This window comes from Silene latifolia, chromosome 8, assembly GCF_048544455.1.
Source record: "Silene latifolia isolate original U9 population chromosome 8, ASM4854445v1, whole genome shotgun sequence".
Taxonomy (NCBI): Eukaryota; Viridiplantae; Streptophyta; class Magnoliopsida; order Caryophyllales; family Caryophyllaceae; genus Silene; species Silene latifolia.
Window position 1 is genome coordinate 5,262,349 of NC_133533.1, and position 17,807 is coordinate 5,280,155.

The window sequence follows — 17,807 nt, forward strand, 5'->3', positions numbered from 1 at the left end:
ATTAATTCAAGCTTGAAAAACACAATAATCATACAAAAGTTTTGTTAGACTATTTTATACTTTAAAGCATTATTTCCGATTACTAACAAGAGTACTTTAAAGCATTACTTCCAATTTTATACTTTTTTTTTAACTAATATATTTATTATACAATCACGTACTTCTTTCTTTAAATAGTGTCTTGTAAGACGATTTTCTATATTTCCTCTATTTTAATCATTTGTTTAACTATAATTAAAATACTCGGCGCAAAAAATGTAAAAGATAAACAAAAAATTTGAACCGAGATACTAAATCGGTAAAAAGGGTTTTGCAAAATGTTTGTATAAGGAGTTGTCTTCTTTGTTTTACTGGGCTGGGCTGTGAGACTTTGACTAATGAGGGTATAAATATTTGTAGTACTCGTATTTTATCACAAAATCAAAGGTGCTGCAGTAGCACTTCGGCAAATCTTAATTGACTAAAGATCCAGGTTCAACTCCTGGCTGCAGCAATTTTTAAGATTCTTTTTTTCTAAAATCTCTTTTTGAGTTTAAGATTCATATTTAGTAAAAAAGTATTCTGTAGTAAATTCCGATTCCGATTTATAACACGTATACGTAAAACCGTCTTATACAAGTAATCTTTGATCTTGAGCACCATGATTCAATCAACTATAATTGGCAAGTGGCAAGTAATTTGTTTATTACTCTGTAGTTCGTAAGTATTTTTAATCCGGCTATATTATGGGATTAATATTTGTATAACACGGTCTTATACAACCACCTGTAAACTTAATAAATATACAAAGAAAGGGGTAGGTTACTTAAGACAGTCTTAACTTGATATGTCTCTTTCATTTTCACTTCTATTATAATCCGTTGTGAGCGGTGGTGGAGCAAGGATGCCTAGCAGGGGTGTTCCGCCAACGCATTAAAATTTCGAAATTTTTAGTTAAATTTTTCAAATTTTTACGAGTTCCCAATATATTATTACCTTTTTGTCCCCGTGGATTTAAAATCCTAGCTCCGTAATTGGTAATAAAAATCATCTGAAGTTTTTTTTTTTGACAGCATCAAATAGCATAGTTTACACAAGAGCTCCCTGAGCAAGATTATGAGCTATCAAATCATCTGAAGTTACTACTTAGGAGTTAGAACATCGTCTTAAATAAAAAGTCGTAAAACTTCATTGGTGACGAAGAAAAGGAAAGCAAAGCAACTGGGCTGGGCTGGGCCGGCTATTTGTTGTTGTGGACTTTGGTTACGTCTTACGTGGCAACTATTTTAAAAGTATATAAATAAATTTAAGAGAAGAACATCACAAAATTAAAGGTGCTGCAGTAGCACTCCGGACAATCTTTACTGATCAAAGATCCAGGTTCAATTCCTGGCTGCAGCAATTTTTAAAAATCCTAGTACTTTTTTTAAGCCATATTATTTAACCTCCATGCTTCATGTTCAATTGTGCATATTCCCCATCTGCGTTTTACAACAATTATCTTGTGAGACGATTTATATCGGGTTCTTACACGAGATTATGATTCATAGTCGTCAAAAGAAAAAAAAAACTTGTTCTTTAGATATATATGGCTTCAAGCAAACCCCATTAATAAGATTACTTGTAACTTATAAGTCGTATTTCCAATTTGTAACGAAAATACTCCTTTTTTTAACTACTACTTGTGAGACGATTTTATATCATATATTTGGATATTACTCGTACTATTTATAACTTGTAGAGATACTTTTACTTTCAATGGGAAAAAAAATTCTCAATAAGGCTCTATGTTCTTTCCAGCTTACTTCCGACTCTCCTTCAACTCAGTTTAGCTTAGCTTATTTCAGCTGTATTCATTTAAGCTAACTTTGATTCAGTTGAGTTCAGCTCAATTCAGTTTATTTCAGTTCCATTCAACCTAACTTATTACAAAAGAGCCTTTAATATTTGACACACCTAATAAGCCTCCAATATGTAAAGTGCATAAGAGCAACTTTAAATGAATTTTTTTGGTAATATTAGATTTTTTTTTGTCATGTCACCAAGTTGTGGAAGGGGTAGTTGTAAAGACAATTGAATGCCTTACAACTCATATGAACATAGCCTATAATTATGATTAGAAACACTCTTTCAACTTGATATTATATGTCTTCACTCTTTAACACTATTGTTGGTGATGACCTGTTTTAGATTTGAGTGCTTGTACGGATTATAAAGCAATGTGAAACATTTTATGCTTTACTCGGTTGGTCTTTTTTAAGACGATGATATCCTGTCTTTAAGTATAAAACGGGTCAAATACTATTCTATATAGTTTGATGAAACAAGAGGTTACCATTTTTTAAGGCATTATGTTTTCTGTCTCATCCATTTATTTAACCTGCTTTTTTATTTAAGACGGATATGTCCGTCTTAAAGAAGAGAATTTGTGATTAATTATGTCTATAAATAACCTCAAGTGAGTAACTAGAAACTAAGTCAAACTTGCACAACCTTGGCTTCTCAAAGTTCCCCCATGAACACTTCTTGTGCTCCTTCTACTCATGTTGCAGCTTGAGGCGAGACGATTCTCGAATCTCGGAGCTGTGACGCTCGTCACTATGCGCCTTGCACTTCATGGTACCGCCCTGTCAGCCTAGTCATCCTTGTCTAGACCTGCCATGCAGCATATCAACCACACTCTAGAGGTGATCGACTCAAATCCGGCTCAAGCAGACTAATGTAGGCCTTTTTCGAGTTTTTTCGGCCATGTTGGGCTAAAAACTCCATCTATCTTTTTTTTTTCTCATGTATCCTTCATCACTATAGATGAAATTGCTATAATGATAACTCGAATGTTGTCTATGTATCGTTCAATACCCCGGAATATTAGCGTTTGCATAATTATGAGTATTACTTCATTCAGTAAGTATACTTTATGACAGTCACAAGTTTATTTTAGTAATTTATAAAAATTAGCATAATTTGCTCAATCGATACACTGGAATATTAGCGTTTGGTAAAGAGCATATTGAGCGAAATTAGTAGAGTCCGGCCTAATTAGTAGTTTGACCAAGCAATCTACTATTTTCTCGAGTGTTTGATAAACGGCGTATTCTGATAGCATATTGATCAAAATCTACTGTTTTTGAATATGCTGCTAATAGCAGCTTATTGCATTAGCATATTTAGTTTATTCATGAAATCATTCTAATTATCTTAAAATCTGCTAATTACCAAACACCTTTTTCTAATTATGCTGATTTATTTAAGGGAAATGATAAATACAACCCACTGAGTTGTATTTAAGCATTTAATACCCTTCTAAATTTAGTGTTAATTTAAAAATTAGAGAATAAATTACACATAAATCAATGCAATTAATGCATGTATTAACTATTTATTTCCTCTTTTAGTTGCTTATCATAACCCTTTATTTAATAGTCAAACCTGCTATTGGAATCTGGTAACCGTATTCTGCTAACGTTATACGCTATTATGAATCTGCTTCTGCTATTTGCCAAACCGAGCCTAAGAATAACAATACATTCATATCTAAAGTGGTAAAACCATACAACACATACAATACACGAATACATGAATCATCTGATTTGTTCTAACACTAAGAAAAACAAGTTACATCAATACATAGTTGTTTTTTTAATGTAAACTTGAACACCTTACAAGAAGTTTTTTTTCCGATTCGCCTACTAAAACAATCACAATTATTAAACATTTGCTGTTGTTACAAATCCTTAATTGATCATGTCGTCGAAAAGGGTTCTTAAAGCGCGATATCAAGAAGCATGTCTCTCACAGAGTAAAGATCATTCCCTGCAGGAGCCTTGGTCACTGACGGCGACTTGTAGCATGGTTGCCCTTCAACAAGAGGCCAAAACCGAGTTTCAGGATACACCGGGGGTAAAACTGGAAATGACCCAAGTTGTCGCTCGGGATCCACCCTATGCTCCCCCTCGGTAAGCGAGAAACCGAACAGCCTACAGCTAGTTTTACCCCTTGGTATCGCCTCGTCGGTTCTGTTCAGAGGTGAATTATAAGCATGAACACTTGGATAACTCATATGCTCCATATTCATCATCCTTTGTTGATGTAAGGGTGATGGGAAACTCCGAGGCGGAATGCTCGATTGCTGGAACATTAGTACAGACGACGGTGAAGATGCTTGTGTCAGTGAATCGATACTAGAGGCAGCCTTAAGCCAGCTATTCCCATTCCCATAGTTCGATACTTGAACACCCTCGAAGACTTGAGTCGGGAAATTCTCGTGCCTCCGGTTCATACTCGCCGGGTTTAAATGTGTTTCTTGACCTTGCAAGACCTTCTGGAATCGGTATGATTCCCCGAATCCTACGCCTTTGCTAGACATGGCGTAATCATCGGGTGGAATGCCGCTAGGAAAATATCTTCTCGGATCGGATATTGAGTGGTGAGGGTTGTCATTACCGTCATGTGCGGAATGAGAACCCCATTTTTCTTGACCTTGCAAGACCTTTCGGAACCCTAATGATTCCCCAAAGTCTGAACCTCCCGTTCCACCTAAGCAAAATAAGAAAATAGTAAGCGGGATGTGATAAACGGTTCACAAATTCTCAAAAGAGGCAATCTCGAGACAGCTTCATTCAGTCATCTAACCAATAAAGCAAAATGAAATATAATTTTTTTTTTTCCGGGTTAAACTGAATGTAAAAGACATACCAGGAATCGGGAAGTCTGGTTTAGTTACAGGCAAACCAATCCTGCTCCTCTTTAGACCAGAAGTCATTAGGTGACTTGGACTCGGAAAGGAACCTGTTGGTTCAATCTCCCATGGAGAAACCCTTCCATGGCGGTTAACCTCGACATCATCCCACCTCACCTGTATAAAAATGAAGAAAATATGACTTTCAACTTTGTTATTTATATTCACCACTTATGTTACACTATATCGACTGCAAGTGTTGAACGGAAGTACGCAACACATTACTGTACACGGCCATATGTGGAATTAAAAACTTATGTTTTGACCCAGCATGAACTGTGCTGTTGTATAGGGAATGTGAGACTGTCAGATATGCGAGTTTTCCGTAACAAGAAACAAGATATTATCATGAGTTGGAAGATGAATCCGTATCTAAATGTCATCGTAGACTAATCAATACGAAGTGAATAAGAAGGATATAAGAATAAGAGGGGAAATCGTGATGACTAAAATTTGAGCGGCATTTATGATATTTGAAGAGATCGTCAAGGGAGGTTATAACATCGTAACTAACTAACTAACTAACTCCAATGTCTCCTAATCACCAAGAGAAGATTACCCAACAAGGCAATCGGTCCCCTTTTCCTTGTCTTCAAATCCCTATATCCAAACAAGGGCTAAAGCAGCCGTCTTGCAGATCTACTGCAGTGACACTTAAGTAACTTCGTACAGACGTAAGAGAAAGCCATAAGCAAAGGCAAGTTCTAAGTATGCATACCATCAAGCTTCTCCATTTCGACCCAGGCCATCTGACAGGATCAAGCTCCGCCAGTCCAGTAACTACCCCCGTGTACCTGTTGCGGAAGAACCTTTAATAGGACATCTAAAGCTAACCTAAAAGATACGCTACAGTGAGATATAAAACTGACCTCCTTTCACCAGCATCTTCAGCCTCAAATCGCATTTTGAACCTCGTCCCAACGCTGAAAGAAGAATTTACACTCTTCATGAACCTCCGGAGCGGTACGATAAACTCAGACGAACTGGCCCTACAGCATGAACAGGAATCTCAGATGAAATACAGCATAGCAAAGACTCCGGCATGTTTGATTAGGGAAACTAATTTTTTAGTCTATAATACTGGAGGCTCAAAGGCTCCGGACTATAGCAGCGTAAGGTTAAGTTGTATGCAACATTTCATGCGTTGAAAACAAAAATATACCGTATCAGAATAAGCCATAATGAAATTACATTGCTTCGAACTACTTTGGTTCAAGAATTAAGACGAGTTATAGATTCTGCTGTTTGCAGTGTCGTAAATTTGATTATATGATAATCCAAGAGCCGCTGCAATAATGTCATCAAGTGGCAGAGAAGTACACTCTCAACATATATCACATGCATATCAATCAGAAATTCAGAATACAACAAAACTAGAGGCACTTCTGCTTGCAGTGTCGTAAATTTGATTATATGATAATCCAAGAGACGCTGCAATAACGTCAAGAAGTGGCAGAGAAGTACATTCTCAACACATATCACATGCATATCTCAATCAGAAAACAATAAAACTAGAGGCACTTCATTTCTTGCATTTATAACCATATCTAACACTCGGGCACGCCAAGCTGGGTGCGGTACCACACGTGACAGCAGCGGACTTGGAAGGTTATTTAGTCTGAAACCGGAGGGTTGTTGGGAGGGTGGAGTTCAACCCACCCTCGTGTTCAACTAGTATGCCACTTACAAGCAAATAGAAGGGATGCTCGTTATTCTTCGGCTTTGAAGTACGGTGAAATTAAACACAATGACTCGTAAACCTTTATATTCCTGTATCATGAAGTAGTAAGAGTATCGACACATTTTACGACACAAATATAATTTATAGGTCATTCAAAAACAACCTCCCAATATTTTCAACGCAGGGGCACTTCGCCACACCTAGAAGCCATGGAGGCACTAGCGTATCTTTGAGTTTGAACTCTTGACCTCAAGTTGATTTGTTCAGCACTCAACCATAGAGGCAAGGGTGACCAAGTGACCATATATCTACTGAAAATTATATGTACGGAAAAAGTAAGCAGAGGTTGGGCCGCCTCCCAACCTTACAAAGATTTGTCATTGCATTGAGGCATTGATGTGATGTTGCTGCTGTTGTGAGATGGGACACCGTGATTTGTATAAAAAGATTTCTCAAAAGAACAATATACATGTAGCAATCCAACGGAGCTTTGCCAAAATACCTTGGATTGTAGCACACGTTAAAAGCACGCCTGGCTGATATTGCCTCAAATGCAGCAGTGAGACCATTCTTGCTCATAGGACCAGTCAACAGGCTAGGATAAGCAGCACATCCTTTAAGTTGGACAGCTCTTCGGATGCCTAACCTCAGTTCTCCATCAGCGCCCCTATAAGTCAGAAACATATTGTTAGAATGAGTTCAACATTGCAAAACTAGTAAGGGTTTTACACGGATTTAATCACCTTAGGAAAAGAACAGCATCGCCAGACACGAGCTTCTTCTTGTTCACGAATGCACTCCAGCCAGTAGTCAGCAAATGTCTTCGTGGCTGGCCTGGATTCATTCAGAAGAAAAATGAATCAAATTACCATTAGCAATTTAGCAGTACATGTTGAAGCGCCACACAAACTGCATTTAATGTATTATACAACTGGTTGTATATACAATTTATTTAATGTAGTTGAGCTTTGTTATAAAGTTATCGAGCTCTACTAACAAAATTATCGAGTTATGATACTAAGTTATTGAGCTTAACAGAATAATTATTAAGCTCAATAGCTTCATAAAATAGCTCAATAACTTGTAAAATAGCACAACTTTGTGTAAGAGCTCAACAACTTTGAGGCGGTTATACAATACTAAAATGTGAATTCAAGTATTAAACTAGGATTTTTATGAGTATCGTGTATAGAGGAAAATTAAAAAATAGGTGAAGCGCCATGAATGGGCACCCAAAACAGAATTTCACCATTCCTGCAAGAACCTAAAAGTTTTAACAAAAAATATACTCCGTAGCATGTATATAAAAAACCGAGGCTAGACAGTATAGATCCATTAGATACCTTCGTAATTTCGTATACCATACCTTTGATGTCACCTAATCAGCGATTTAGCGTGTTGGGAGTCCACTGTATTAACTAACTACAGCTTATTTTTGTTCTACAAAATTTGACAGTACCTATAGGAACATGTAATGCATGTTTAAATCGAATCAATGTACCTCTGTAGATGTGTCGAAACCTCCACTCAAGCCCATGCAAATCCTTAGCGACGAGCTCTTGAGAGGGCCTCTGCTGCTTATAGTCCTGTATTAACATAAGACAAAGAAGGGAAATAATCCTCAGTTAAAATGTCTACCAACTATAAAATCTTGGCAAGCAACTGTGAAGCTTAACAATGCTCCTCCTATTATTAATACTATATGTTTTCTTTATTGTTCGAGACAATCACTTCTCTCTCCAATAACTTTCAAACTATATGCATAATTATTATAAAATGGGAACTCTAATGAAACATTTCCACTTCCTTAAGCCAAAGACGTACGGAGTATTATTCTCTAGTTTTAGACTATGATAGAAAAAAAAATCAAAAAGAACTCTCTATAGTGGTTGTACTTCTTTTATTAGTACTTAGCCGTCGTTTGATGTGATTCTTGATGCAGTTTTCATAATAGGTCATTCAAAATACCCTCTTTGAGTAAGCAACACCGGGAATAAGGTCGCATACATTCAACCGTTGACACCTCCATTGCTAATGCTCTACTCATATGAAAGTGAAGTTTGCTACAAAACTAATGATATAATAATTCAAAAAAATCTCACAACTTTTTGGTCAAAGTATCAGTCAAACCATGTTCTAAAAAAATCAAAACAGTCATATTAAAAAAATGGGAGGGATTAAACACTTCAGGAAATGCAACAGCAGTACCAGGGGAGGGAAACAGTCCTCTGCAGCGCGACGAGGGACAGAGAATCCACCATGAGTGCTGGTATCAGAAGCAGTAAGAGTCTTGCAGAACATGTGTGGTGTTGAAGACTTGATTGCATCTTCAAAGTCTTCTTCTTCACCATCAACATCACTCTCACTGTCTCTCAATTTCTCCTCAATCTGCTACACATATTCAATACAATGCTCAAGTTAATACACCACCAGTAACCATTGCACGAGACGGTCTCACACTATAAGACGAACACACTACATAAAAAGCTCGCACCGCCTTATCATTGTTTAATTGAAAGCTCAAAACTTTAGGAGAAACATCCCTTAATTTAATTAATTAATTAATTAACAACCCTTGAATCTGAATTGATTATTATTAACATGTTGAGAAAGTACATAAACTACATTAAATTAAGTACAAAATAATGCTGGATTATTTTAAAAATCTTACTTGGCTTTCTGGGATTAGAGAAACTTGAGCATAAACCTCATCAGTAGCCACTTCAGCCTACAATTAACAGCACACATTTCAAAATAATTAAGCTTTTTGTTTCCAAAAATTGCAACCACCCAATATTGAGGGGACCAAATACTTAATTAATCAAATAATCAATTAATTAATTAATTAAATTTCCTAATTCCCAGAAAAAATAATCCCCAAATTCCAGAATCTCTGGATGCAAGAGCCTAAATCATGACAAAATCAACAAACATTCATTCAAACATTTAATTAACAAACTAACTAAATCCCAAAGTATCATATCCCCTCAAAAAAAGCAAACTTTCTTAAAAAGAATTGGAAACCAATTAAGACCGTCTTACAGTATGAGACGGTCCTAACTAATAAAAAGACCGTCTTACACTTAAATTATGAAATTACCTCCAATAACAACCAACAACTAACTAACAATAAAAAAGAACATATACCCATAATTGAAATTGAACCTTGTGTATCCCATAATTGAAACCATAAAACTCATACAAAAAACCCAACATTATCCTCAAAAACAAAAATACTTGTGTAAACCCGCTTTACATTAATTTATTGTAAAACCGTCTTACAGGAGACCTTCTAGCTCAAAAAAGCACACTAAAAGCAAGAAAAAGAGTGAACTTACATGAAGCTTGACATCAATAACTCTACAAAAGACATGAGGAGGAATATTAATATTATTATTATTTGAATTATTATTATTGTTGTTGTTATTATAATTATTATTATTATTATTATGAAAATCAGACATATTATGTTGTTCATCAAGGTGACCTTGAGGTAAATAAACAACAAAGCTGCCTTTTTTAGGCAAAGAAATGAGTGGACCAGCACAAGCATGCCATAAATCCATACAAACAGAAATTGGTGATGAAAAATTTGAAGAAGAAGAAACACTAAAGTTTGAATCTTTAGTACTTTGAAAATTATTTAAATCTTCTTCTTCTTCATTATTAGTAGTGTTTAAGTCAATTAAAACACCCATCATACTTACTCCAAAAAAAAAGGAAAAATTAATTAAATAAATAAATAAAAATATTGGAATTTGTTTGAAGAATAAAAGGCCTAGAGAAGTGAAGATTTTATTGAATTAAAAGTGGAAAATTGTAGAGATAGAGAGAGAAAGTAAGGGAAGAGATAGTAAAATGGGAGAGTGTGAAAGTTGCTACAAGAGGACTAAACTTAGGTAAGACAGGTGCTTAACCTGCAAACAAACAGCATTGCTAAAAAGAGGAACACCCCCAAAATTAAAATTAAATAAGAACCCTAATTTATTTGATTTTTTTTGGATTTAAGGTGTCAAATCAGATGAAATTTGGGGGTTTTGACGATATGGGTAGTGATAAAATGATGAGATAACTAGTGGGTATTTGAGGGATTTTGTTGATTGTTTTGTTTTTATATGTGGGTTGGTTTTCTTTTATTTTGTAGTAATAAAATAAAAATCTTAATTAATTTGATAAATTTGGGGGTTTTAAGGAAATGGGTACTAATAAAATGGTAAGAAAACTAGTGGGTATTTGAGGGATTTTTTTGTTTTCATATGTGGGTTGGTTTTGTTTTTTGGTAATAAAAATAAATAAATAATTAAGAACCCTAATTAATTGGATTTTTTTTTAAATTGGGGATTTTGATGAAATGGGTAGTGATAAAATGGTAAGAAAACTAGTGGGTTTTAATGAAAGATTTGTTTTTGTATATGGGTTGTATTTGTTTTGTTTTATTATGAAAATGATTTAATTTTAATTTTAATTATTTTGAAAGAAATGAGCAAAAGAAAGAAGAGTGTAGCCTAGCTTTGCAGTGTAGTGCAGAGTGTGCAGTAGCTGCTGCTGCTGTTTTCCTGTGTGAGACTGATGAGGAGAGAGAAAGAGAGAAGAAGATGCCTGTGATGTGTGGCAGACAGACACAGTTAATGATAGAGATAGATTTGAGTGAATTGTGTATTGTAAGTTTATGTAAACTTTGTAATAATGTGACTAACTCTTATTCGTGACTGATACTTTTCGTTACAAGTGTGTGATTTTTCACATAATGCAAGTAGAAAAATAATTGAAAAAGTAAGTGAGAGAGTTTGTGAAACGTCACAAGTTAAGTTTGTGTCCGTTACAAAAAAAGACTCATTATGGGACTAATAATAATATTAATAATTATAATTGTCATTTTATATATCAACTACTGTTGACAAACATTAGCCTAATGAGTGATTGAGCAGTGACTAATGATTGAGGTTTAAGACAAATCAAATGGGTTGTTTGATGGAATTTTGAGTTTTTTTACTCAAATGGGTTCTTTGAACTTTGATTAAGACGATTATGTGTCTGTTTTAAATTTAAAATAGTGCGTGCAAGTAGTATAGATGAGATAAAAGTTGATCGTTTATTAATAATCAGAAACTTGTTTCATTCTATATAATAAGTGGGTGTTGTTTGACCTTTTTTAGTCTAAAGACAGATATTGTCGTCTTAAGAGAGTCCAACTGGTTTTTCTTCATATTTTCATATGGATTAGTGTGGGTTTCGATTTAGAATCTATATCTAGTTTAAACTACTCATTTCTTTTCTTGAGGCTTGAGTTTAACCTGTAATGATCAAGGTTATGGAATTAGCTGGGTGTAAATTGATTCTTCCATAAGGTTAACCGTGTTGTTTATAATCGATTTCTAGTCTTTGGCAAACTGCAAGTTAAGAAGAGTCAACGATTACAACTTTTAAATAACACACAACCATTTATCCAACAAGATTAAGACTAACGTCTCACAAAAGTACATCAAAGTTAAAATCAAAATAGATATTTACCCCATCACATATTCACATGTCCATACCACAAACACAAACTAAATCAAATGATACCAACAAACAAATAAAACCCCTTTTTTGAATATTTTCTTAATAGTAAAAAGCTAATTTCTTTTTTGCTAACTAAAGTTTATATTTTTTAAAAAAATACACAAGTACTTTATCAACAACTAGAAACAACAAAAATATATAGGAAGCTCAATAAAAATGGGTGTTCATTAGCACAACCCCCTATATTTCCGGGCGCATTGTCTTATGACATCCTCAACTCTCTCACATGTCCCCCCCTTTCACTACTCTATAAGTCTAACTACCTACTTTACTTTTCTAGTTTTTATTAATAACTTGCTATGCTATCTCTTCATTTTGTTGTGTACCTTATCACAAACTATACTTTTTTTTTTTAATTTAATTGTGCAAATGTTATTTAACTTTCTTGCCACTTTGTACATTGTTTCCTCTCTTTTAGGGCTTAAATAATTTTATTTTATGGAGTAGATTCTATTTAAAATTTGTGAGAGATCAAATATGTACATATTTTGCAGAGATTTTTGTACTTTTTGATTTTTTTTTTCATTATTCGCTCGAGATTCATATGCTCATCTAATCCGGTGCAAATCGCATATCTCATTTTATGTCTCATTATTTCTCTTAATGGTATATAACCACTTTATTATTATTATTATTATTATTATTATTATTATGTGTCAATATATTAATCGAGTGGGACACAATATAGGACATAAAAATGAGACAAATGATCTCAACTTCATCTACGCTAAGCTGGGAAACACTTAATCGTCCTACAGTCCTACCCAATACTACTATAAGACCATGTTCATCTGAACTTATCTTTTCTAAATTGAATTTATAGAATTTTAACTTTTGTAAACCGAACTTATAGACCCGAGTACTTTTCTAAGCAAAACTCATAAGAAATGGATATGAAATAAACTAACTTGTCTAACTCTTTAACTATATGAAACTTAGTGAGTTAGTAAATGAGATAATTAAAAAAGTTCATTGCTCCACACTATACAAGTAGACAACCCTATGTAAAAATCAGAAATACTATAAACAATCTAGGAATTAAATGATATGATAAGTAAAATAATAATGAATACATGATATAATCAAATTTATCACTATATACCCATCCATGCATGTAATAATAGTATAAACAATTTAGCAATTAATTGATATATGAAGTAAAATAATTATGAATTCATGATATAATATAGTCAAATATATATACTCCATATATATATATATATATATATATATATATGATCAATATCTACCCAATTCATTCATTTCATTCACTCATTCATTCATTCATTTAATCAATTAAGTGTCAGTGTTATAAGAAGCAAAGTCATGAATGCCACCTTCATTATCAATACTATAGATCATCTGATCATGCAACTTTCTTTAATATTTTTATTTATTATTATAATTATTATTATTATTTGTCTTTAAAACATCACCATCTTTAAATTGCAGAAGGAAGAAAGCAGCAGCCAGTGTTCTTTAATTCTTCTGACTCAGTTTATTACCATGGTTCGTTTAAGCACAGTCTTTTACCACATTAATATACCACCTTATCTATCTATAGCTTTCTTAATTAATATATTCTACTGCATGATTTATATGTTTAAGATAGTGACTTGTTTAAATTAGTAGCTGTCTATCTATTTTTAGTACATCATGCATAAATGTATTCAGTACGTCGTTCTTTAAGACCGTCTTAAAGTTAAGACCTCATATAACTCTCTTTTTATATTTCTCTTAGTAATTATATTAATTGTGAGCGTAGTTTTAATATAAGACGGTTTAATTAAGAATTAATGCCAAATTATTTATAGTTAATTATTAGAATGGAGATAAAGACAATAGAAAGGTGAGGTAGTGTTAAGAAATGTAAGTGAAACATATAAAAAGAGATAAAAAAGAATTGAATTGATGAGTTTTATTAACATCAAACAAAAGTGTTTAACAAATACTTAGACCTTAGGAGAGATCGAGGTTAGTTAATTGGATTCTCTCCGGTAACTGGAGTTCCAGTACCTCTTTTAACAAAGAGTGAATGATGATGGGATATGGTGTAATTACGAACTTACTCTCTCCCCTTTGTTAAAAAATGGTACTGGATGGTCCAATTACTGGAGAGGATCAAGCGGCGGAGAGATCTAAGATACAATCGGCTTGTTGTTTTGAACATAATTTAGTGTAAGTACTTTAATTCAAGTTTATAATAAGTTCAGTTATGTTTAGAGAGTTTCATTCTAAGAAAACAGGACTGAAGACAAATCACAATATTTGCATAACCCTAGGAAAGATATTTGTGGTTATAATTTCGTAATTTTGTCATCAAGTTATCATAACATGAAGAACATTGTATGTAAAACATTGGACATAAAAAATACGCAATATTATAAAGAATATTTAAACACTTTTTCTTTTACACAAATACCTGTATAAAACGATTTTAACACAAGTTTATTAAGGAATAAAATGACATACTCCTATGATTATCAAGTAATCTAGCTAATAAAAGCAACACATGAGTGAGCACATAGAATGTCTTACTACATGGTAGTACCTATCTAACCGACAAATGAAGGACAAGATTTAGCAATCAATTGGATGAAGGATCTTTTCATGTTGGAAGGTACGAGAATTGTTGTTAATCAACACTTTTAGACTATACCAAATCACTATTTTAGAGCAATTCAATCATTCACTAGTCACTACATACCATAAAACCTCAACTAACAACTAAATTAAACCACCTTCTTATTTATCTTTTCTCCTCAAACTTTAGTATAAATATCTTTTACTATAAGCTATGTCCATGTATAATTGGAAGATTAGTGTGGCCAACCCAATTTATAAGTTGATGAAAAGTCTAGGTAGGTCGACAACTCGACTCTAGTACATGTCTAAATCTAACCCCACTAGTGCATGGTTTGTGTGGTAAGTGTAGTGGTGACCCAATTTGTAATGATGTTGTTCATGTGTCATTCCGATCATTAAATCTGGTCTCTTCGATAAGTAAAAGAAGCGGTATTAAAATGCTTTTTTTCAAGCTTGTTTGTTTGAGAGGCAAGTAAATCATGTCGATCAAGTATGTATGTGTACGGTTTAAATTTAGTCGGTGTTTGACTAATTTAAGAATTGACCTGAATTTTCTAATAGTTATTTGAAGTTGGGATCATTGATACTACATAACCCAGAATAATCAGTTTTGGTCATTTAGTAAATTGATCTATCACACAACATAATTATTTAACCAGTTATACTCAATTTAGTAATTCATGTTGATCAAGCATGTGTTCGGTTCTTCGGTCCAAGCTAAGCCGATATCTGACTAATTAATTTGTGATAATTCACCTGAATGATTCTTATAATCATTTGATGTTGGGATCATTTATACTCTATAACTATCCAAAACAATCAATTTTGATCCTGTTATAAATTGAACTCCCGCTATACACAACATAATTTAACCAGCTATAATTCATTTACGACCTAAATAACTTAGCCTTATTTAACACGATACATATCTTGATCAACAACCTAATTTAGCGTGACAACGTAACATAGATCTTAATTATAAAACTCAAATGGAGCTAGTTAAATCAAACAATGACTTGAACAAACTTGTTTACATACAACGACAACATAAATCCGCCTAATAATAACAGAAGTAGACTATTACCAACTCAACCGAGTCCAATTGCAATATGACCACACACAACAACACATCTAAAGTCACCATGCAACATGAATAGTTCAATTAGTGGAATCTCAAACAACATAAATCAACCTAATAACAACAGAAGTCGACTATTACCAACCCAATCAAAGGTGACTCGACCAGAGTCCAACCGCAGTATGACCACACAAGGACACATCTAAAGTCACCATGCAACATGAATAGTTCAATTAGTGGAATCTCACACAACATAAATCAACCTAATAACAACAGAAGTCGATTAATACCAACCTAACTCGATATGACTCGGCCCGAGTCCAACCGCAATATGACCACACAAACGGCACATCTAAAGGTCACCCCATGCAAGATGAATAGTTGAATTAGTGACCTAAAGACAAAGGTATCACTATATGGCATTAAAAGTATGATACAAGAAAAAGGGACAAGTCCTTATCAAAGCCATCAATAACAAAGGACCCAAACAGGGAGAGGAGGCTACTATTCATAAAAAAAGCCTAACAAAGTAGCAGGCTTAAGGCTAACTTGTGAAATAGTGGTGGGGTCTTGATACTCTGGACAATACGGGGTTACAACTCATTGTCCGTTGGCTATTTTCCTTTCACTCTTATACCTTTCCTTTCGGATTATCCGTTGTCGATAACAGTGAACAATCCCCTATCAACCATGCACTCGGATTCTCGGCATGAGGAACGGTTACTCAAGAAGTTTATTTCATTTCCATAGACAGAAAACGAATATCTAATCGCATAGTTATCGGATGAGATGGACAACCACCACACCAGACGCGTTATTGATTCCTTTTCTTCTTTATTTACATTTATGATTTATTTACCTCTACTTTTTTTAAGTCCCTTCCTTTTCGATGCTCCATGCAATCTACTAGGATTTGTCTTTTGTTGATGCCATACAGTAATTAGTCCTTTTGTTATCTATTGTTAAAATGACTAGTCTATAATAATGTAAAAATACAATACGAGAGAGTGAGTACACTAGGATTAACCAATGAGTGAGTATCTAAGGCATATGATGGCTCGCTTCCGAGGCATGACATCATGTATGTGAGACGGTGATATATATGTAATTCAGCACTACATGATGATATCTTATTATTGTAATTTATTTTAAGTTAAAAATGATAGGGCGTCACTGGGTACACGTAATAGACTGCAAATCATAAACGTGATAGTCTGCAAATCACGTACACCAAGTTAACCACCCTTTTTTTAAGCGGTGACAAACTGACAGGCTCGAAGTTTATAAAGGGCATAGCCTCGAGACATTATACCCTTACAAGCATACTCTTGGTGAGACTTGAACCTGAAACTCTTAAGAGTTTCATCAAGTTTTAACGATTAAACTTCATCCTCACGAACAGCTGGGAACAAATTTTATCTAAAGCCAACCATAAACCTAACCATTCTTTTGCAAATGTACACTCATTTATTTCCTTTCCTTTTATTTGTTGTGTAAAAAGTAAATATAAAGATTAAAGTAAGTTTGAAAGAATACTTTTCAATCATAACATTACATCAAACAAGACATGCTTAGCTAGCTTAGCAAATCACCTTACAAGTAAGAAGCTACAAAAGCCTACTTCTCTAACTCTCTAAGCAACAAAAAGAAAAGAAAAACCTACCATTTCATTACTTTTTGTAGAGGTCAAATGTTAAAGTGCCAAAGGTTCCAAACAAGGAAATCATGAATAAATAAATAAACAAGATATTATAAAATATATTATTAAAATAAATATTTCAAACCAAAAACTAGAGTACTCCTTTTTACCCCTGCAAGCTCGACTGTTGTTTTTGTTGGTTGTAATACATTTTAGGTCATGTTTTATTAAATGAGTTGCATTATGGGTTTTTCACATTTATTAATGGATACCAATGTACCAGATTAAAAATATTAATAATATGATAAGATATCAATATGAGATACAAATATACAATGGTGTATCTAGGGGGATAGTAGGGAAGCTCATTCTTGCCGGTGGTAGTGGATCTATGGAGTTAACAGGGGCGCTCGTCCCTACTGATGATCGGAAATTTCAAAGTTTTTAGTTAAATTTCTAACATTTTTCGAGTTTCCTTTAAACCATTATCCATTCGCCCCTGCTTAAATTTTTCGCCCTCGTTGGGAGCAATTCCTGGCTCCGC

General features: G+C 33.9%; 1 protein-coding gene across 2 annotated transcripts; it reads right to left on the bottom strand.

Moving 5' to 3' along the window:
- Positions 1-3,490: 3,490 nt before the first annotated feature.
- Positions 3,491-10,479, bottom strand: LOC141596124 (auxin response factor 3). 2 transcript variants are annotated; one of them, XM_074416177.1, is made up of 10 exons: positions 9,737-10,479; positions 9,070-9,126; positions 8,607-8,789; positions 7,900-7,984; positions 7,142-7,232; positions 6,901-7,065; positions 5,587-5,706; positions 5,436-5,511; positions 4,675-4,834; positions 3,491-4,515 (listed from the first exon to the last, which is right to left on the bottom strand). In XM_074416177.1, exons 1-10 carry the CDS (start codon positions 10,097-10,099, stop codon positions 3,743-3,745), a joined length of 2,073 nt encoding a protein of 690 aa, XP_074272278.1. In that variant the 5' UTR covers positions 10,100-10,479; the 3' UTR covers positions 3,491-3,742. The 2 variants fall into 2 exon arrangements, with proteins under 2 accessions (XP_074272278.1, XP_074272279.1); XM_074416178.1 differs by having other exon boundaries at positions 8,607-8,786; positions 9,737-10,266.
- Between the last annotated feature and the right edge of the window lie 7,328 nt (positions 10,480-17,807).

Excerpts from the sequence above, each read along its gene's own strand:
- LOC141596124 (XM_074416177.1), bottom strand. The coding sequence starts at position 10,099 with ATGATGGGTGTTTTAATTGACTTAAACACTACTAATAATGAAGAAGAA. Across the intron at positions 7,066-7,141 it reads GATGCTGTTCTTTTCCTAAG|GGGCGCTGATGGAGAACTGA; the intron begins GTGATTAAATCC and ends TCTGACTTATAG. Across the intron at positions 5,707-6,900 it reads AACGTGTGCTACAATCCAAG|GGCCAGTTCGTCTGAGTTTA; the intron begins GTATTTTGGCAA and ends TTCATGCTGTAG.